A 22,019-nucleotide genomic window follows, 5' to 3' on the forward strand; every position below is an offset into this window, starting at 1 on the left:
TATATGATTTTTCTAACCAAAAATCCTGCCCCTAGGCGGAGCTTCAGAATGAACAGGAGCTTCTTAAAGAGACAGAGGCCCAGTTTCAAAGCGTTAAACTGACTGTAGGTATGACAGTCACTTGTGCTATAAAATGGCGCTTTGTGCCTGGAAAACACGTTACTGCCCCTTTAATTTAAATTTTGCACTTGACTCAGATTGCGGTTTCTGACTCAGGACTTGACTTTGGACTGGGACCAACACGGTTTTGGTTTGGGTTTTGACTTGAGTGTAAAGGTGGCTTGTGACTCGCTCCGGCCTCTGCTCGTTCCTCTTGCTGCTCTCTCGCTGCTACACTCGCGCCCTTTGCATGTGCATGCGATTCCCTGCCTCTCCAGCTTGTTCCATGTGGAGTCTCCTATATATACATGTGCATATATGTAAACTGTACGTATAGCTCCTGTAATTAGCCTAAGTGTCCTACATATACCAATATATATATATATATATAGCTTAGCTTGTAGATTAGTGCACTGTCGCTCTAGCCTTTACATGTAATCTTTGTGTCTTGGCTTCCTGTAACGTCTCTCTGTGCTGCAAGCATGCCGACCTCGCTTCGCATCGTTTTCCTCTCCGTGCTTGATCTGCCTTTCTCTCTCTTCCCTCTTTCTGCTTGGAAACTGTCGCTGCTTTCAGTGTCTTATATAAATATATATAAATGTAGTCCTTCAGCATGTCGTTTTGAAAGCTTTACTCTGCTCTGACCTTTTCTATCTTCCTCCTTCTGCTTCGCCCTCTGGTCAGCAGTATATCTCCGCGCTTTCCTCTTAACGTGTCTCGGCGACCTGATGTTGCTCTGCTTTTGTGCCTCAAACGGTTGATTAACCCAGAAAGACGGAAACAGACCCTGCTTTCTTGTTTAGGTTCGACGTTTTTCCTTTCGTTGTTTCATGAGGACGAATAGAAACCGTGCTGTTGTCCTCAAAGAGGAGGTAAACTCTAAATATGTACTCTGCAAACTGGCTTTCAAACATGCATTTGTCCTGAACTACATGTTATTCTAAGGAAAGAAGAAGAAATAAATATAACAAGACAACACTTGTGAATATCTGCTGGTTATTTCCTCATACTCAGAGTTTGGTATTAATGGAATTTATTTAAGTAACTTTTCTGAAAAAAATGTAGATTTAGGAGTTTTTCACTACGCTGTACTTTTTACTTTTACTTGAGTATTTTTATTATTTCTGGATTTTCTACCCACTGAATGGAAAAACAAAGTTTCATAAGTTTTTTTTATTTAAAGAAACTGATTTGGAAAATTTTTATTTTTATTTTTTACTTATGTCAATTATTGTCATTTTTGTCCTTAAAATACCAAATTTTATACATTTTGGTCCATCTCATGATGTAATTTTAAATATTGATAATTTGATCAGTACATTTTACCAAATACTTTCACTGCTGCAGATTAATTTCACCTCAGGGATTTTATCAGGTTTGGAGAGAAAAGTTGTCCTTCAGATTCTGATATTTAATAAATCAAAATGCTGAAAATGTGAATTTTTCACAGCATGTTTTGCGGTACAGCAGCCCCACACCATCACACTGCCACCGCCGTGCTTTAAAGTCCACAGAATGTTTTTCTAAAAGTCTTGGGAATCATGGAGGCGTGTTCTGGAAAAACTGAGATGACCTTTGACCTCACCCAAGGCAAGTGAGACCTGCAGTTTTTCAGATGTTGTGGGATCTTATGTGACTTTTTCTGTAGATATTTAATAATCCCAAAGCTTTAGAAATGACTTTCCAGACTGATCTCGACTTACTGTCTTTCTCACTTTTTACACACAGAGCCATTAAGTTTAGATTTTTTTTAAAACTTCCTTACCGATAATCGGCATTTAAAAACTGCATTTTGTGTTTATTTATTTGACCTTTGACCACTTTCACGTTGTCCTGAACCAATGAAGTGACAGACATGCAGACACCTTGTTACGGATCCACATCCCACCCTGATGCTGAACTTCAGTCATTTTTTTGGATGCATCCAGAATCGTCTGCCAGAGAAAAGCAATTAACCTCCCAGACCTCAGAGGAGTCGACATGGTGGAGTTAAAAATACACCGCAGCATTTATTCAGCAGCAGACGTCTACATGTTCAGACCTCATACATATAGATGTGATGTTTGTTTCCATGTTCAGCTGGGTGGCGCCGTTGGCTCGGGAGTTTCAGATCGACCTTGACGGAAATGATTGAGGTCAAGAAGGGAGAACGAGGAACTGAGAAGGAGAATTAGAGCCACAGCGTAATATTTAGAGAATAAAGTCAAAATGTACAAGAAGAGTCTTAATATTATGACTTTACTCTCATTATTGCAACTTTATTCTCATAATCTTACTTTATTCTCATATTATACATATTTTTAAAATATTTGACTTAATTTTGTAATATAACTTTATTCTTGTATCATTGCATTTTTTATCTTGAGTCTTATTCTTGTATAATTAGATTTTTCTTATATATTTTTTACTGTATTCTCATATTATTTTTTTTAAAAATTCTTATATTTTGACTTATTGTATTACTTTATTATTTTTATTACAATTTTTTATATTATTTAGACTTTTTCTTGTAATATTATGACATTATTTCATATGATTTATTTTCTTATACTATTTAGACTTTATTCTAGTATGATTTTATTCTTGTAATTTTATGAATTCATTTTCATAATTAATTATTTTTATTTTCTCTTCATTTCGCCCCAATACTCAGAACGTTGCATTGATCAGGAAACTTATTAGAAACAATAGCAAAGATTGTGAAAAAATATATATTAATTTATATTTAATTAAGTAATAAAATAAGATTAAATTTATATTTATGTATTGATTTAATTTGAATATTGGATTTGATTAAATTAAGCCAAATTAATGGTTTTTACACGTCTTCACCAGAAGGGGGCGACATGGACAGATAACCAAGTTTAATCCAAATGTTTCCATTAAAATACATTTTCATATTCAGTCTAATTAATTTAATAAACATCTCTATTTAAAGAACAGAAACCCTCTTCGTGAAACATGCCAGTAAACCTCTTGTTCTCCTGCAGAGCTGCGACGCTCAGCGGAGGCGGCAGCATCTAAACTCACCACAAGCTCTAAACATTTTTCCTCCAGACAAAAGAGACTTTGGCTCTCAGAGAAACATCCGCTTCTGATTAAAGCCAGCCCGCCTCCTGCTTCGTCCTTTTTCAGCCGACTCTGGGGCCGCCGTCGGGTTCGCCTTTACCACAAATCACCCAAACTGATGTGTTTGTTAAAGTGACACCATATTGTTGTTTTTTATTCCAGAAAAAAATGAACAAATGATCCTGAAGCACATTTTCTGACACTCGTACTGGGAGGATGTGTGTTGTGCTTCTAGCTGCTGAAACATTGAGGTTCCTGCTGTGTTTGCATGTCATTGGCTGAGTCAACGCCAAACACAAAAAACCCTGAGAAAGCCAACAAACGTGCAGCAGACACACATGTGGCGGTGAAGGATTCCTTGTTGCTTTGCCTCAAATCGTCTGGGAGGAAATTCCCAGATATGCAGTCCATTCAGGTTTTATATCTGGTTCAATCACTGCAAAAACGCAAAAACTATCAAGTATTTCTGGTCTGGAATCTGGTGAAAATATCTTAGTACACTTTATATATAAGACAAATTGACAAGTAACTTTTCAGGAAGAAATAGGAGCTTGTTTTAAATAATCACTTCCTTCAGTTCTGGTTCTGAGACATTATTTCCCGTACAAAACATTTTTCATTTGAATAAAAATCTGCTGGTGGAATATATCTTGATGAAAACTTGCACATTTGTTTTGTCTTTTTTCAAGTGTGCTAAGATGTTTGCACTATAAACTCACCTAAAAATACTTGGTAGTATTTTGTGTTTTTGGATTTTTTTTCTATTTCTAGTGCAAAAACCTTAGTAGACTTGGAATAAAACAAAACTAATAAGTAACTTTTCAGATAGAAATATGAGCTTGTTTATAGTAAAAAAAATATCCATAATATTGATTAAAAAGTATTAATTACATTGGAAAATATTTAATTTATAACATTGGTAAAATGTCTAATTAACAGTGAAATAATCTGTCAATGGAAGTATTACTTTTGAATCAATATTAAGTAATTATTGACTTAAAACAGTATATTTTGCTGAAAAGTTACTTGTAAGTTAGTTTAGTGTTATTTGAAGTGAACTAAGATATTTGCACTATAAACTAGACTAAAATAGTTGGGAAGATTTTGTGTTTTTGCAGCATAATCAAGTTAAATGTAATTAAATCACAGCAGATAAAATAATCATGACTTTCCCTCTTACCAAACCCTCTGTTATTAGTTCAGTCATTTTTGCAGAGAGAAACCGTCACTAGTTTTTTTCTGCACTGTATAAAAATACATCCTGAATTAAAACCTGACCGCTTTCCCTTGAAATATAAATAATGTAAATAATGTGCAGTTAAATCAAAATACCCAGTGAATTGTAGGCTGCAGGGTAAAGTTTGAGCCACACTCACTCCCTTTCCTTGGTTTCTTCTTTCTCTGATCTCGCTGTAACATGTGAGGCCATCATTTGATCTACAGAACCCGACATCTGGAGTGATCCTCCCCCCAGAACACCTGGTTTCAATCCGAGCCGCCGACAGAAACAGTCATTTGTGTCTAGAAACCAGAACCTTAATTTCTTTGTTCGCTCGCTCTGTCGTTGCCTCGGAGGATATTTGCTATGTTAAAGTCCAAAAGCAGTTTTCCTGCAGCGAACAGATGGGAGAATAATTAGACCCGGTTATCAGCGAGTCCGTGTAAATTACAGAGTCTGATTTTCAAGGTGATTTGTGAGTAGCTCTGGCACTTTCGCTGCTAATTAAAGCGAATCGGTTCAGTATGTTTAAGAATGAACCTTCAACTTTGCAATTTTGATCCCTTAAAAATAACAATAATCATAATGTTGTTCTTGCTACATAATGTTGCTCATACATCCCCAGAAATTAGAAAGGAATTTTAAGGAATTTACAAGATAATCTCTCGAAACTTTCCTTTAACTGACCAAGGACTTTTCTGGAATGTATTGGGCATTGTTAGAAATTAGGGTGCTGCTGTATTTCTATTACAAATGTAGGCAAGACTTTGTCGATATTCCGCTAATGTCGAAAAATTTTACTTTACAGTTGCAGTGTTTCCATTAAATAAGAAACAACTAAAATCAGACGTGAATAAGTTTATTCACAGGATAAGTCATTAAAAATATCATCCTTCAGCTACTTCCTGTTGTCGTCTTTGTCGTTTTTACCAGTAGTAGCTTCCGGTTAATGATCACGTGACTTGTGACGCAAAAAAAGTATTTATTGCAGTTTTGTGAAATAAACCAATTTCAATATGGCTGAAGGACTCCCTCAACTTAGCGCAAAAAACTTTATCAGAAACGTTTTTCCATTCAGTTAATTATTTCCGTAATTCCAATTTCCGCAATTAAATAATCAATAGAAACTTGTATTATGAGATGATGCATAATGAGAAAACTCAGTCATTAGATACTTTATTTGAACTTTAAATTTACAGGTTACTGCCTCAAAATGTAACATGCATGTTACTGTGTACTTTCCTGATTTTTTGTTTTTACTACTTTCAAAAACCAGGCCGGAATATAAGTTGAGATACTTTCTCAGAATTTACCAAATACTTTCCTACAACTTGCCTGTTACTTACCTAAAATTTACAGGTACTTTTCCAAAATTTACCTGCAATTTGTGGAAATCTTTCTGTATTACATGGTTACCTTTAAACTTATTGGGTACTTTCCCAGAATTAACAAGGTACTTTCTTAGAACTTTAAATTAATATACCGACTTAGAAACCAGCCAGTACTATAAGATAATGTATAACATAAAACTTTCCTGAATTTTACTTGGTACTATCTGATTTACTTCCCAATACTTTAATGGATATATTTAAGAAAACATATTAGATTATGAGTTGAAGTATAACTTGGTACTTTTTGAGAATTTACTGCTTTCCTGAAGCTGTAATTTAACTTTTTAGTTACTTACTTGAAACTTACCAGGTACTTTACTTAATTTTGACAAATGTTTCCCTAAAATTTACGAGACATTTCCAAAAACCAGTTTGTGTTATAAAATGACTTGTAATGTTTTTAGAACGTACCAGTTCGTATTTCCCTAAATTTACTGGATTACTTTCCTGCAAGGTGTCCAATAACTTCATACTAAGGTCAGAAAAAGGACCACATCCATTCCAGAAAGTAACCTACTTCACCAATAATCTTGTAAAGCATATCCTCCATATGTTTTGGATTTACTATAAAGGTGTTTCATCTCATAAATGTACATAGATTAAATCCAGCAGGAAAACTATTTTACAGGTACAAGTGGAATTGAGTTTCTGGCAAAAATAGGACATATAATTTGGTGTTGAATAAAAACTCATTTAAAACAGAAATGAGAACGCTGAAGTGAGAGCTGCTGCCAAGTCTCTGCAACACTTCATCATGTCTTTAACAGTTTGGACAAAACACACAGAGAAGCAATAAGGAATATTAAGTGTGAACAGCTTGTTACTGAGAAACTTTTCTTTCTCCAAAATAATAACAGATGTGTTGCATTAAACATGATGTTATATGTGCATAAATATACCTGATACAGAAGCTGCATGTTTGACAACAAACTTTACATTTTTATTGTGATGCATAACATTAAAGTCCTGTAAACACTGCATAAACCCATTGTTGCTTTACTGAAAGTCTTTGCCAACAAACTTCTCTCAGCAACATAGGAATGGTTTCGGTTTTTAGCAGTATAGAAAGTTTAAGATGATAAGAGTCTAACAAAACTTAGCATGAAGGTCCTGTTTTAAACATCCAACTCTGTTAATCTTCAACCATTTATTTTTGATCAGAAAAAATAAGTGTTAAAAAGTTAGTCATTAGACAGTCACTGCTTATAATTGCCTATTTTTATAGGTCCAACAATAAATCTTCATTAGTATCCAGCTACCGTAGAAGCTAACATCCGCAGTCTTTCTTATTTACACTCTTTGGGGGTTCAGCCAATCAGCACCCAGAAAAAAATTAATGCAACTCCTTCATTGGCTGCAAGCGCCAGCCAATCAACTATGGCTTCCAGACACTCTTGACCAATGACAAAATGGAGGCTGTCGGGTTGGAAAACGATGTGGGCAAGCTGTCTCCAATCTTCTACTACGATTCAGTTCACTACTTAGTGAACATAAAGAGTTCCTAAAGCATGGATGATCTTCACGGCCTGAAATCCATCAATCGATGTTTAAACGGCTTTATGAATAACAAGGTTCTGGTGGCTGGCAGAGTGAATACATGTAGTAACGTACATGTAGGCTACATGCTCGCCTTAGCTAGCAGATAAAAGCTACATCAGCTAAGCTAACTTTGCTACTTCCGCAGTATGTACTACTGTAAATATCACTGATAAATGTCATGGTATGACACAGAGTTGGGTAAAGTACTAAAAAAAACTAACTGAGTAATAGTTGTACTTATTTTGTCTCCAAATTAGAATAGGCACAACGTGAGAGCTAGTTCTTAGCCTGTGGCTTATTGTTGCCATAGCAACACCATAGCAACTATAACGACAGTTACACGATAGCTGTCAGCTAGAGTTCCTAAAAGTGTGACGTCACATGAAGTAGCTAGGTACTTCAGCTTCCCAAGCTGCATTTTATTTTGAATATTTTAGATATGCTCTACAAAAAAATTCCCAAACAGCTGAATTACGTACCCACAAGTACTTTGGAGTTATGTTCAACAGAAAAATATGCTAATATCTGCAGAAAAATCTGTAATGATCATACTATCCTGCTACTTGGAAGCTTTAAAATTAAATGTTTTCATCTCAACAACAGCAAAAAGTTACTTCTGCCCAAAGCCAAAGGAAGTTGGAAGCAGTTTTGGAATAGTAGGCCACCTTACCACCTCTTTACTTACCTACCTACAACATTTTACGTCAGTATTAAACAAGTGATACAAAACATGTTACACGCATACAAAACTCAAATTGAATGGCACTTAAATAATTAGCTAAATCCTATTGCAGTCCAGGCAGTTCTTCATAATATGAATACAGTGATGGTGAAGAAAAACAAGAAATCTGTAAGAATGCTGTTTCAATTCTTACAGATTGAAACAGCAAGAACGACAAGAACTTATTCTGTGTAAATAAAGGTGCATGACATAGAAACACTGAGTTCATTAATGTTGACTAGAATTAACAACTTTAGAGTAGAACTGAAGCCCTTGTGTAATTTATCCTTAAAGTCATACATACAAAAGATACATTAAATATAATATTCTGCAATAAAAATATATAAAAATTGTATTATCAATACATTATTATAAAATAAAGCCTATCAATGATTGTCTACATACAGACATATATTCAAGCACCACTGTATGCACACAGTCTGACAGATATGAAGGTACTCAGATTTTAAATTGGTCACTTTTCAACCAGCTGATGGACTTCAGGAAAAAGCAGCACTTGAACAAACTCCCAAAATATAAATGCTTGAACAAGTGAAAAACCATTCATTTAAAGCAAAAATTCAGTCAATATTCATACTTTACTAAAACGGGTTGGTGGACAATAAATCAACAACAATATTGCTAAAGATACGTGATCAATATCAATAGATAATACGTTTGATAGACTATTCAATATGTAGAATATTCACTGAAGTCCGACCCAGAACCGCATAGCATTCTTGGAGTGGGAGTCATCTCTCAGCTAGCTAAGCTATGTTAGTGGAATCTACTAAGGCACACACTCTGTGGTTACCTAGCAACTCACTCACTCTGTGGTTACCTAGCAACAACCTGATGAGTCACTTGTGAAAAAGCAGATTAAGTTCCGCCACTTAAAAACAACAGCGCGGTGTGAAAACTATTGATAAAGTGACGCCATCAGTTTGGCAGCTTTTCAGATATACTTAAAACAAAAAACTAATCAATGATTATTGATATTGACTGATATGAAATGCTTATCTTGTGGTATGTTTTTCAGCCATATCGTCCAACACCTACTACATAGAACGAAAAAGTCTATGAATTTTTACAAAAAGATCTCCTGAAATGGTAGAAATCCACCCTCTTGGATCACAGAGCGACCCAGAGAATTGAAATATTTGTGCCACCCTCTTGTGTTATTTGGTTTACACGTCCTCTGATACAGTCCAGAGTAACGTAAACAGCTGTGCCATTCTGGACCTGAAAAGAGGCTCTCAGCCCGATGCTAGTCCACTCGCTGCCTTCAGGCATTGATCCAGACACCTGCTGAGCCACAGGACCGGCCTGCTGACCTCCGACCCTCTGCAGAGTCAGTTTGACTATATTACATGAGTGGATCAGTTTGAGGTTGAGGGCGATGTTTGCTGTACCCTTCTCATGAAAGACGAAGTTCCTCCTGGCGTTTGAGTCCCCGGAGCGAGCCAGTCGGACCTGCGACGTATCCGGACTGATCTGCTGAAACAACAGCGGTTTATTCCTGACAGCTCCGGAGGGAAGACCGGTCCGTGAAACTGTGGCGGTCAAGGCTGACGACACAGCCGAGGGAATCCAAATCAGACTCAAGATACTGATCCCGGTGCTGTCCCCAAAGTACCGGATATTGCACTGCGACGGAGACGTGACCTCAAAAGTGAGGATGTCTTTGCTCTCTACCGTCACTGCGCCAGAGAGCGTAATGGAAGTATCCCTGTAGTTCACACCCGTCTTGAAGGCTTGCATCGTCTTCAGTCCAGTGGTGTTCCGGGTGGTGTAGGCGATCAGGGAGAAACCTTCGCGAATGCAGGTGTGACCCATGGAGTAAAGCGCCTGCTGAATGACAAACTTCACTACTCCGCTCTCTGTGAAGCGCACCCCACGGCTGTCGTGAGTCAGGCTGACCATGTAGGGGTCGGACACTGTTGTGATGCGGAAAGTCGGGCGGTAACTGGTTTGGTAGTGCGCTAGCAGGGACATCTGGGCCATCATGGCAACAGCACCAGTATCATGAGACAACCAGAGAAGACTCAGAGACGGGGTGGGAACATCAAAAACGTGAAGGTCTTTGCTCTGATTGCAGTGCTGGTTGGGACTCTTCAGCAGCAGAGTGAAGATGTGGTTGGGTTCAACCTCCACACCAGTACTGACGCTCACCCCCTGGAAGTACTTCCCATCCGGTTGCTCGATGCGGACGCCGCTGAGGTCCTGACCTTCTTCCTCCTGGCTCCTGTTGAGTCTCATCCCAACCTGGAGGAAGTTCCTGCAGCTGTGCTTTATAGCAAAGTTATGATCCAGCCACAACAGCCCGTGCTGTAGGAATGTCACTCTTCCTGCCTCGTTGGACAAAAGATTGCTGCTCTCTTTGCCTCGAATGTTGAGCTGCAGACCAGGAAAGATGTGGGTGCCAGACGTACCTGCAGGAGGTAGCGTAACCTTTGCCATCCAGATCTGGGAGAGTCGGTTCTCTGAAATCTGGCCGCAGACTGTGTCGCTGACGGCTGTACAGGGAGCGACCAAAGGCTCCCCATCGCAATCTGAGCAGGCTTGGCACTCCTTGAGCTCCTGGTTGTAGAAGTATTCATGACCACAAAGACCCATCACTGCTTCTCTCTCCAAAACCCCCAAACACTTGAAACCACCTGCATGAAAGGAGACTTCAGATTAGCTCTGGCAAGGCTATAAATATGTTGGAGAATATGAAATGAAACAAAAACGTCATGAACTGACCAGGAGTATTGAGACACTTCACTCGCTCTCCGCAAATCTGTGGCAGTTCAAGACATTCGTCTCTGTCCTGCAATCCATACAATTATACTTTTAAAGTATTTCCTTGGACCATTTTGTTCTTGTCAAGCAAATTAGATTTTTGGCATCTGCTTCAAGGATATTAAGTGGATTTAATGCATAATGTTGTCGGTTTAGGACAACAGTCTAATTTTGGAAAAAACTCACTATTTTTCAGCTGTATCAAGATTAGTTTATTTTGCAAAACTGCAATGGAAACACACAAGTCACATGATCAACATCTGGATGTTACCACTGGTGGAAACCACGAAGAAGACGACAGGAAGTGGATGATGGCACAGCATGTTTTTTAATTACTTACCACATCAACAAACTTATTCACGTGTGATTTTAATTTTGTTTCTCATTTAATGTAAACGCCACAATTGCAAAATTGTTTTTCTGACATTAGCGGAATATTGACAAAGTTTTGCGCACATTTACAATGGAATTGCAGCTAGTGTAGTTTGCTTGGATTGAAGTGTTTGGAGTAGTTTTGCAGGCTAATATGAATCATACCTGGCACATTCTGTCTGCAGTTTGGGAGCACTGCGCGATGAGGAAGAAGCCCGGCGGACACATGGTGCATTTCTCACACTGCGGTGGATCCCTCTGAAAATCGCAGAACTCCTGTGATCCGCAGGGCGATCGGCAGCCACGCAGAGGCTGCGGGAAATGAGTCTCTCCCACAACATCCATCACTTTGGAGTCAATGTCTATTTTATGCACAGCGTAGGATTTTTGCAGATGGCTGCGGGCCTGGCTCTGCAGTCCTGCCAAGTGACTCTCGAAGTAGCTCTGCAGCTCCCCCTGCAGGCCCTGGAAGGAGGCCTGCTTGACCGTCTCCAGCAGCTGGCCGAACTGGTTTTTCACCGCATCCATCTGCTCGTACATGTGCCGCTGCTGCTGCAGGACGTCCTGCTGCTGCGACAGCAGCGCCTCCTGCTGGTCGACGAGCTTCTGCTGCAGGTCACGGATTACGACCTGCTGGGCTCGGAGGGCTTCAACCAGCTTCTCCTGCCCCTGGGCCAGCTGGAGGTGCAGGATGAGGGCGTCTTCTGAAGGGACTTCATTCTCCCCTGAGGTCACATTTACAACAGGGCCATTAGAGATGGGAAAGATAGAGGAGTAAATTTCGATAAAAAAAAAACTCAGGAATTTTCAGTTCAATCTCAGAAATTTTCTACAAAACAAGTGGAATTTTTTGAGTCTGAAAAGGCGAAAATTTTCTAGAAAACACAAGGAAATGTCAGAGTTTGAAAAGTCTAAAATTTTTATGAAAGCCACAAAGAAAATTCTGTTTGAAAAGTCAAATATTTGCTATTAAAGCTGAAATTTTGAGATGAATCTCAGCAATTTTCTAGAAAGAAAACAAGGACATTTTTTGAGTTTGAAAAGTCAAAACTTTCCTAGAAAAAAGTCTGAAATTTTGAGCCGAACCTCAGAAAGTTTCTAGAAAAAAAAAAAGAAATCTGAGTCTCAGAAGTCCACTTTTTTTCTTTTTTTTCAATTTTGTAAATTGGGTTTGAAAAGTCTAAATTTTTCGACATTTGGAGCTCAGAAATGTTAATGTTTTTTCTAGAAAATGTCAGCAACTAATCTCAAAATTTCTGTTTTGTTTCATAATTTTAAAAATGCATTGCATTGGCTCCTGCACACTCAGCCAATCAAAGTGCACTGAAAGCTTCCTACATAATCAGACATCAAAGTAGTCGACATTTTCCAGCTAATTGACTCTGAGGTATTTTTCCAGCTCAGCTATTGTTGCTCATTATCCCTTTTCTTAATGGCCAACAAAAAGTTACTTTTATGATTTGATAAGAGGGCAAAGTGTGTTGCTGAAAGTTAACCATAGTATGCCAAACACCATATAAAGGTAAAGTCTGTTTATCCAGATGAAAGCAGATGTTTAGGAGTAATCTGTCTTGGTCTTATAAACGTTCAAGTTGTTCTTTGACGCCTGCTGTCTGTGCGGATAATAAATCACATCCAGTCTGGAGGATAAATGAGCCGATGAACTCATAAACCTGAAGACAACAATTCACTACAGATATGATGAGGTCAGGTTCTAAATATGAGATATTACAATAATGCAAGGATGGATGGATCAAAATCCAAAGATGAAAAAATTAATCAGATTTCGTTTTTTTTTGTTGTTGTTGTTTTTTGTTTTATTTTTCTTGGGTTTTTGATCGTACAAATCTTTTACAATCTCTAGTTTTGGTGAAAAACAACAGATTTGGATCCATCAGAGCTTTTAAAATGCAACATTTAAGACTATTTAGACCACATTTGATTAAACTGACCTTTAAACTTCCCAGGCTTGAACTGCAAACATATTATTTAGCTGTAAAATTATAAATATCTCGTGTAATTATATATAAAAAAAATAAAAAATGTTTGTCTCTCTCGGTCAGTTGACAGCATCCACATAGAAATCATTTCTAAGGTGATAAAATGGTAGATTTAGAGTTTTTTAATCTGGATAACCGGGTTGTGGCTGAAACAGACCTGGCTTTATGTCACATGTGAGCTGGACTCCCAGCGGAGCCCCGCCGAGCTCCGAGGCTGCGTGTCCAAACTCCGGATAGTCTCCCAGAAACTGCGCGGCTCTGTCGGACAGGTAGACCGAGGACATGTCCGCCTCCGCCGCGGCCGAGCATCCCTCTCCCACGCAGGAACCCCCCCGGACTTTGGGCCGGATCTTCAGCGGCAGCCGGCACTCGATCCCCCGGCAGTCTCTGGTTTCATTCCGGGGCTGCTGGAGCCGGATCCGGGTGCATCCCGGGTCGGAGCATCCGGCGCCACCGCCGTGCGGGTCGGTCTCCAGAGGCGCTCTCTGCGGGCTCGGGTGCGCATGGTGCGGGGTGGCCGCTGCGTGTCCGGTTCTCCACTGCGGCGCTGGATTGAACTGCCGGGGGACTCTGGAGGATCTGCTCCCGGGACAGTGCGCTCCTGTGCACGGTCTTGGATCGCCCGTTTCCCCGCCAGAGCAGTGCGACCCCCGGCAGAAATCCCCCACAGCGGGCGCAACGCTGTGCACGGAGAGCAGCACCGCCAGAAAAAGTAAGAACATTTTTGCATTTAGCAATAAAAAGCAGTTATTTGCAGCTTTCCAGATTAAATCCCCATCCCAAACAAAACCATGATGCAGCTTTCAGCTCCAGGGTTCGGTCGGACTAAAAGGAATCGAAACATGACCCACTCTGAGACCCTGCACTTTAGTGTCTGAGTGGCATTCCGGAGATTTAATTAGCATCAGGTTTCCCCGGCCACATTTTAACCCTTCATCCTCTCCAGCGCTCGTCATTATCCATCTGCTGAGGCCAAAACAGGCATGAAAACCATCTTAACGCCACCGGCAGCCAGGCGCGACAAAAACTGCTAAATTCAATTTAAATTAACATCTGGCTTTCTACAACATGGGCCATTAGAAACTCAGAAATTTTGTAGGAAAAAAACGTGGACATTTCTGAAGTTCAAAAGTAGAAAAGTTTTGACTTTCAAAACTTTCCAAAAGAATTTTTGAGTTCTTTCTAGAAAATGTATGAGATCACTTCAAGGCTAGTTAGCATAGCCACAGATTACAGTTAAACTGTTTTCCTGTAACAGTAAGTTGTATCTCTGCCATTCACACATTTAGCAGTGAGTACAAGAGATTGATTGACAGCGCTAAGACCCTCCTCCTCGGTCTGATTGGTTGTTTTTAGTCGGAGCGGTTTCTTCAGACGACGATAGCAGCTCAGGGAGGAGATGGAACAGATTTATCTTTTCACAGATTGTCTGCCTGATATTAATCTGTCGAGACACAGTGATAGTTTTAACAAATATGTAAAAAAAACAAATTTTTCATAAAAGTTAGATTTTGCAGCTTTAAGTCTAGAGATCTAAAGAAATTCATGTGAAGATAAGAGAAGAGTTACTGACATCCATCAGTCTGAAGAAGGTTATAAAGGTGCCATATTTTCGGAAAATCAAGGCTAAAGAGGAACTTTGTTGATGGTGTTCATCCTGATCTAAGCAGCATTTCGGACAGTGGATCTCTAATGGCAGCACAACGGGTTCTTCAGAAAGAAGATCCTGCAGCATAATGTCTGACCATTAGTTTCTGGACTCAGTTGTTTTTGGGTTTTATATTAGGAAGCACACAAGCAAGTCCACCTCCAAATGTCTCAAACATACAAAATGAATGGTTTCAGAGTGGCCTAATCAAATTCTGGGTATAAATATGAACGGGATTTGTAGCATAACTCATTCATAACACAACATAAACCTTCCAGTATGGCTGAACCAAAACTGTTTCACAAAGAAAAGTGGACCGAAATGCTTCCACAGCGGTTCAAAAGATTTGTTGACAGTTCTAACATTTAGATGAGACAAAGAACAAACAAAAAGGAAGTACATTTTTGTATTAATTTGTTGTACTTCCTTTGACCTTTAATCTTGATGGAATCCAACACCAACATTTAAGCACCTCTGGACAGCCGACTCGGATTTACTCACTCAGAGACGACCCAATAAACCAGTTGGACGAGCTTCACATTCTTCTGCCTTGGACTTCTCCAATAAAAGGTTGACCTCTCCTGACCTTTTCTATGTAAACACAGTTTGGGTGTTTATGTTCACCAGGTCAGTGTAAGTGGGAGGATCCAGCAGCTGCCTCAACATACAACGAAACGTTATGGGAGCTTTCTGTAGCTACGAAGGTCACAAAAGTAAAAAAATTAAAAATAAACAGAGCAAAATGAGAAGAGACAGCAGTTCTGAGAACGTTACCTGGCAAAAAGTCAAGTCCTGAATCACGATTAATCTATTACTGAAATAATCACTAACTAGTTAATTAACTGATTAATCGTTAACTGGAGTACAGACAAAAAAAGCAATTTCTTGAAAGGACAACATTAATTAAGCCAAAATTGTACAAAAATGCATTTTGAATGTAAGATATAAAAAAAAACTTAAGAATAAAAAATCTGCAGAAGGTGACAATTTTCTTATCCGATTAATCGTGAGAATAATCGGTTACTAAAATAATTGTCAGTTGCAGCCCTACAAGCTCCAAAGTACTTCATTAGAGTTTTTGCAGGGTCATGGTCAGTAGGCCTGTCACCTTAAGCAATAAATCAATTAATCGCATAATAAATTAAAACGAGATTAATAATTTCCATTTGCATGATTAATTTCTCTATTTTCTCTCCTTATACCAAAAACTGGATAACAAAAGTCTTCAGTTTGGTGCTTTGGACTCAACTAAATACAGACTTCAGAATTCATTTTATTGATTTGGATATTTATTTTGGATATTTATAATGTTAAATGTTCATTACAATTTTAAGTTTACCATTATATCACTTGAAAATGGTCTCAAAACAACAATGTTATCGTTTATTGTAACAACTTGTGAATAATTATTGTTCATCAGAATGTTATTGTGACCAGACCAGAGAATGACTTCAGATCAAATACTGTCAAAATAAACGCCAATCAATAATTCACCAATCAGAACCAGATTGACAAAGATTGGTATGACCCTCTGTGATGTTGATTGAGCTACATTGTCACCAGTCCATGATCGTGATCAGACCAATCAGAGTCGAACCAATTGAAAATAATCAATTTTAGCCTAATTAGCTTCAGACCAAACACCAACAGACGGAACAGGATCAAATCAATCACCTTTCGACCAAACTGGATCAGAAAAACAGCAGCAGGCCAATCAGGACCAGACCTGAGTTATTCCCAGTGGTGGGAAGTAACGAAGTACTTCGTTACTGTACTTAAGTACAATTTTAGTGTATCTGCACTTTACTTAAGTAGATTTAATAACGGATACTTTCTACTTTTACTCCACTACATTTTACAGTAAGTATCTGTACTTTCTACTTCACTACATTTCTACAAAACTGTCGCGTTACTCGTTACATCCAAGTCGCATCGAGCTTTTTTCCGTTAAAATGTGAAGTTCAGGGTCTTAAGGTGGCGCCGTAAAATCCGAGTAATAACGTCACTTACGTGTCTGTTGTCACCCATCGCCTCCGCCTTTACTCRCACGCGGAGCTCCAAGACATGCGCAGTGGTTTCCTCTGAGCGGGAGGCGATGTCTGTCTAATGTCAGTAATATAATAGCGCTGCATAAATCATAAGATATGRCGACATGTAAAATCAGCAGCGCTTCGCTTTCACAGACGGTGGGGACTTCGTCCAACTTTTAGCGTCACTTGGAAGGAAAGCTTAAAGAAAGGTAAGATCTGTGGACGTGTTGCTAGCAAAGCTAGCTGTACTGACTGAGACACATGTTGCATCTGCGATGAAAAAAAAGTTGTTACTCTTGCTGAATTATTGTGTGGAGGTGTTAGACTGAGGTGTCGCAAATATGGGACAACGCTGTGACCAAAGTCAGCATTCAGGAACGATCTGATTCTTCTGGACGGATCTTTACTGATTAAATTTATTTCATATCTAGGTGTTTTATGGGAATGTGGATCTTTCAGATCATTCTGAGAAGCAATTTTGATAGGTAAAACTTAGTTTTTTTGTGTCACGTAGCATCGGGTGCTGGTCTTGGTCTTGACTTGGTCTTGGGTAGGTGGTCTTGACTACAACTCTGCTATGTGGCTCCTCGGTTGCATGTCCTCCCCCCATCTTTTTTCCATCCCCTTTCTGTTGGATTTCTTTCAAAATAAAAGCCACAAGTGGCAAAAAAAGCGAACTTCATGCTGTGTTAGGACAGGAGACAAGATGTTTCCATCCCTGAAATTATGATGCATAGAATCACTTAGTCTAAACTATGTTACAGGGAGAAAAAACAACATGTTTTATCTGTGGCATTGTTCATTAAAATGACACATTTCTAATGTATTAAAATTAAATACGATCGGTGCACTTAATGATATTGTATTAGATTAGGTATTATTCAGCAAGTACTTTTACTTTTAATACTTAAGTATTTTTAAAAGCCAGTACTTTTTTACTCAAGTACAAATGTTAATGTGGTAGTTTTACTTGAGTACATTTTTGTCTGTGTATTTGTACTTTTACTTAAGTAAATTTTTGAGTACTTTCTCCACCACTGTCCTCCTGTCTGTATGCTGCCAATAAAATGGCAAAAAAAAATTTATATATGAACTGATTTTCCATAATTTAACTTATGTATGCAGTGTTTTTTGTCACCAACTGTGTGTGTATCGTAAGCGATCATAAACGGCAGAGAACAGACTCGAGGTGAGGCAGGCAGTTCTCTTGCCTCACCACTGGGGGCGCTCATGAACCCAGACATTGTGACTCCACAACTGCAGAGTAAGACACACTAACAGCGAGCTAGCCATGGAGCTAGCCACACAGTCGGGTGCAGCGACGTATTTATAGATTTCTCCTCGTACCATAGCTTATTAATAATCGAAAAATAAACATCAAGCCTACAACAATACTACTGCATTCAATACTACTGAATGTTCTGCTCTGTGTGCGAAATATTTCAGTGTTTTTTTAGGGATGTTGTCAGTTGTTATGGCAACGAGTCTGTGTGTAGTCTGGCCAATGCAGATAGCGAGAGAGACGTGGTTTTGAGTTCTACTTGAACGGATTTTCCCTTTGCTGTGGAGAAATAATAATACCTATATTTCCAAGTTTCATTGAGTTAACAGAATTACTGTACGGCGGCAGCGCGGCTATGCATGGTATGTAAAGGAATTGTCTTTTTGCCCTTCAGCTTCGTCCGCATGCGCGAAATGTCCTTATGTAAACAATACATGCAGGTGGTCTACATCTGTATATCTGATTATGATTAAGTCAGTGCCTCACCAGCTTTGCACCTCACCGACCCAAATGACCTTTGACCCAAATGCTGATAGTCCAAACACCAACCAACCACATTCTTTCAGAGCAATCAGTCTGGCTACACTCACTTGAAGACAATAGTAAACTCAGTCTGAAGGACTTAACAAGCGCGACCTTTAAACTAAGAGCTAACTGCTGGTTTGCAGATTTAACAGTACCTCCATCAGAACCAGCGCCGTCGGACCACCCTGTTCGCCAGAAATGAGGTTACAAAGACTCAACAACACAAACAAATCGCCTCGGTCCTACAGCCATTAATCTGTGGATTTATTTGGGAAATGCTCTCCTTCACGTTTTGGACGTCTGCCTTTGGTGTCCATCTGTTTGTCAACCTCAGCGAGGAAATGAGCGCGGTCAGGACAAACGCCTGCACCCGGGGTGTTTGTCTAATTTATCACCTGTCATAAAAGGTTCTTGGAGCCATTTGAGGTTATTCATTTTCCCCCGTTGGTGCTCAGCTTCACCCTATGATGACAGGTTTCCGCCACAGATTGGGGCGGTCTGCTTTCCTCATCAGACCTGAGGAAAATACAGCTGAAGCAAGCTTAAAATAGTTACATAACTCAGAGAATCAAGTATTTACTTTAAAAATGCAGGTAGCAATGGGGGAACATTTGTCCTGTAGTGAATATCTTTGTGTAAATGTCTTGAAAGTAATAAAAACAGAAATGAAATCCTCACAAGTGTCTGCATGAAGAGATTACAGAAGATATTCATAGTGTGATGGTTTGAATCTTTCTGGTTCCCCTGAAGATAACAGACCCAGTTTCACCACAACGGTCCGTTAAGATGTTCTGACCCGATTACCAGTAAAGAAAAAAAAAAAAAAACACTCATGCAGCAAAGTGAATGTGAAAAGTTTGGTTATTTGTATGCAACATCCTTTTTACATGAACACCTTTAAATAAATATCCAATAACAATAAGAAATTATTAGTAGGGTTGAAACGATTAATCGGATTAACTGTGATTAATCGGATTAATTGTGATTAATCGATCACTGAAATGAAATGTTATTTCTTAAGCTCTGACAAAAGACATAAGAACTGTGTGAATAAAATCAAATTCAATGTGATCAATATAAAAAATGACATGGGGATTGTAATGAAAAATTGGACTGTCTGGTAATAAATTCATATTTAGATGATAATAAAATTTTTCGCCATGGCCAATCAAAACCAGATGATCTGAGGCAACATTTATGCTAAATGAATGTAATAATTACTGAATAGTGAATAAAAACACTAACCGTTGATGTTTCTTATTGGCTGTTAGTTTGCAAACAGAGTCTCTGGTAAAACCTTAATACTCTGTGGGAAGGAAAATCAGTTTCCTCAAATGGTTTGAGATCTACTAACTTATCAAGTTTTATAGTGCACTTCATAATTACTCACTACATTTGTGCAAAAAATCAGTAATTTAAAAAATAAGAGATGTGTTAGGTGAACTCACTCACTCGCAATGTTTTCTCAGCTTCTGTAATTTCAAGACTTTAAGTTAACTGTAATAACGTTGCTGGCAGCTCAGCGCTGCCACTCCTGACCTGCTGTAAATCAGTTTCTGCCTGGAGAATTATTAACCAAGATGGCTGACTCAGCTTTGTTTTCTTCTCTCACAAGCTTCCATCATCTACTCCAGCACTTCTCTGCATCTCCTCCCTCCGCCGAAGCAAACTCTGAGCTTCTGCGGCGGTTTTGTGGAGACGATAAGGAGCGACTGGGGAGAGGCGGGTCGGTCCAGGGTTGTGAAAGTTTTTATCTCTCAGCAGGAATGCAGTGGCAGGTCTGGACCTGAACTTCCGCATTAAGCAGGAAGAAACAGTCAGAGAGTCCCGATGCAAGCCGCATCAGCACACCCAGATCCGCCTGCATGTGGCCGTCATCTCAGGCTGCTTTCTTAGCTGAGCGAGATTTCAGGGTGGCTCTAATGTCCAGGTGGCTTTTATTTTGAAACAAACTGGTGAATTGAGGATTATTACAACTGAAAAGGTGAGTTACATCTCTGATTATTTGAGTGTCGTACCTGCAGGTAACGGTAAACACCTACAGCTGCTCTTCTCTTTACTTAAACCAGGAATATTCTGATCGTTGGTCACTTTATATGAACCATTTTCTCCTTTTCTTTTACTAAACAAGGATGTTTAATAGAAAAAAACAGCTTTTAAACGGAAAATATTACAGTTTCCACTTTTTCTCCAGGAAAATGATAAAATTTTGAGTTTGTTTAATATAATAAAGATAAATATGGTGGTTTTGTTTGCGTAAAGCAGCTGAAGTGATAAAAAGGGATGTAAGCTCATATGGTGTATTTCTACCTGGGTGTAGCCTGAAACTTGCTGCTCTTACACAACAACTACATGAAACCATCAAGTTGTTTTTAAAGCGCCTGGCGATTTCAGTTTGCTGCTAATATAAGAGAAACTTTTAAAATGTGGATGTGACGCCGCTTTGGAAAGACGAAGTGAAGGTCTTTTTGGTTGAGGCGGCGTCTTTTTCGTGTCATCAGGGACCGTTTTAGTCATTGCGTTACTCCGTCTGTGACTCAGTCGGGATTTTGTGTTGTAAAAAAACACGCCGACGAAATGAAGATAAGAAATTATGTTTTGTTTCATGTCGGTTATGAGTCACGGCTTTTCATCCCCTGAGGCGACGCCGTTCACTCTAATTTCTCTACGTTAAATCTCTGTGGATGCGTCTCCTAAATATAAATACCGCATCCAAGTAAGAGTAGCCGCTACTTCTGCGTCTGTTTTTGAATTTCAACGCTTTCGTGGATAAAACGGTGCAAACATGTTAGACGTTTTGTCGGATGGTTCTGCAGAGAATAAGTATTCAGTTCTGCATTTTAATTGTACGTTAAAATCTGATCATGAGGCCGGCAATATGAAGAGCTTCAGCGCCTGTTGAAGAGGAAGTGAAAACTGTCATTGTTCTCTCCATCTCACCTCAGAGGGCAGCCTGCCGTTTCCAGTTAAACTGAGAAACTTAACGTGGTTAAAACAGCCACTTAACCGATGCTATGCAAGTAAACTCCAGTTTAAAATAACCCAGTCCAACATTGTTAACCATATTAATCACTGTTTTTGAAAGAAACTGCAGTATACATTTATACTGTGGAAATAATTTATATTTAGTAGAGTCTATAAGTAAACTGGAGCAGCTGTTTATGTATGTTGCTAGCTTAGCTTTACTGGTTCAAGTAACAACACAAGAGCTTTAGTTTACTCACATTGCTGTAATTAAGAACAATTTGTCTGTAATTGTTCCTTTTTTAAGCTGTTTAAGGTACCTGAACTTTTATGTGTTTGTTTTGAGTAAAGCGTTACATTTGAAATCATATCGGCT

At 39.0% G+C, this 22,019-nt stretch overlaps 2 protein-coding genes across 3 annotated transcripts in view; one reads left to right on the forward strand and one right to left on the reverse strand.

Moving 5' to 3' along the window:
* Window positions 1–6,692: 6,692 nt before the first annotated feature.
* Window positions 6,693–19,114, reverse strand: nell3 (NELL (neural EGFL like) family member 3). The gene is made up of 7 exons (XM_008396822.2): window positions 19,075–19,114; window positions 18,835–18,864; window positions 18,641–18,761; window positions 13,352–13,875; window positions 11,360–11,919; window positions 10,784–10,850; window positions 6,693–10,695 (listed from the first exon to the last, which is right to left on the reverse strand). Exons 1-7 carry the CDS (start codon window positions 19,112–19,114, stop codon window positions 9,170–9,172), a joined length of 2,868 nt encoding a protein of 955 aa, XP_008395044.1. The 3' UTR covers window positions 6,693–9,169.
* The window catches only part of apbb1ip (amyloid beta (A4) precursor protein-binding, family B, member 1 interacting protein), a 29,908-nt gene continuing 26,069 nt past the window's right edge, over window positions 18,181–22,019 (forward strand). The window contains exons 1-2 of one of the 2 annotated variants that reach the window (XM_008396510.2): window positions 18,181–18,516; window positions 20,295–20,663. The gene's annotated coding sequence lies outside the window, so the exon portion shown is untranslated. Of the gene's footprint in view, window positions 18,517–20,137; window positions 20,664–22,019 lie in introns of those variants that run through there. The other variant, XM_017301868.1, reaches the window with a different exon arrangement.

Source organism: Poecilia reticulata, linkage group LG20 (assembly GCF_000633615.1).
Source record: "Poecilia reticulata strain Guanapo linkage group LG20, Guppy_female_1.0+MT, whole genome shotgun sequence".
NCBI lineage: Eukaryota > Metazoa > Chordata > Actinopteri > Cyprinodontiformes > Poeciliidae > Poecilia > Poecilia reticulata.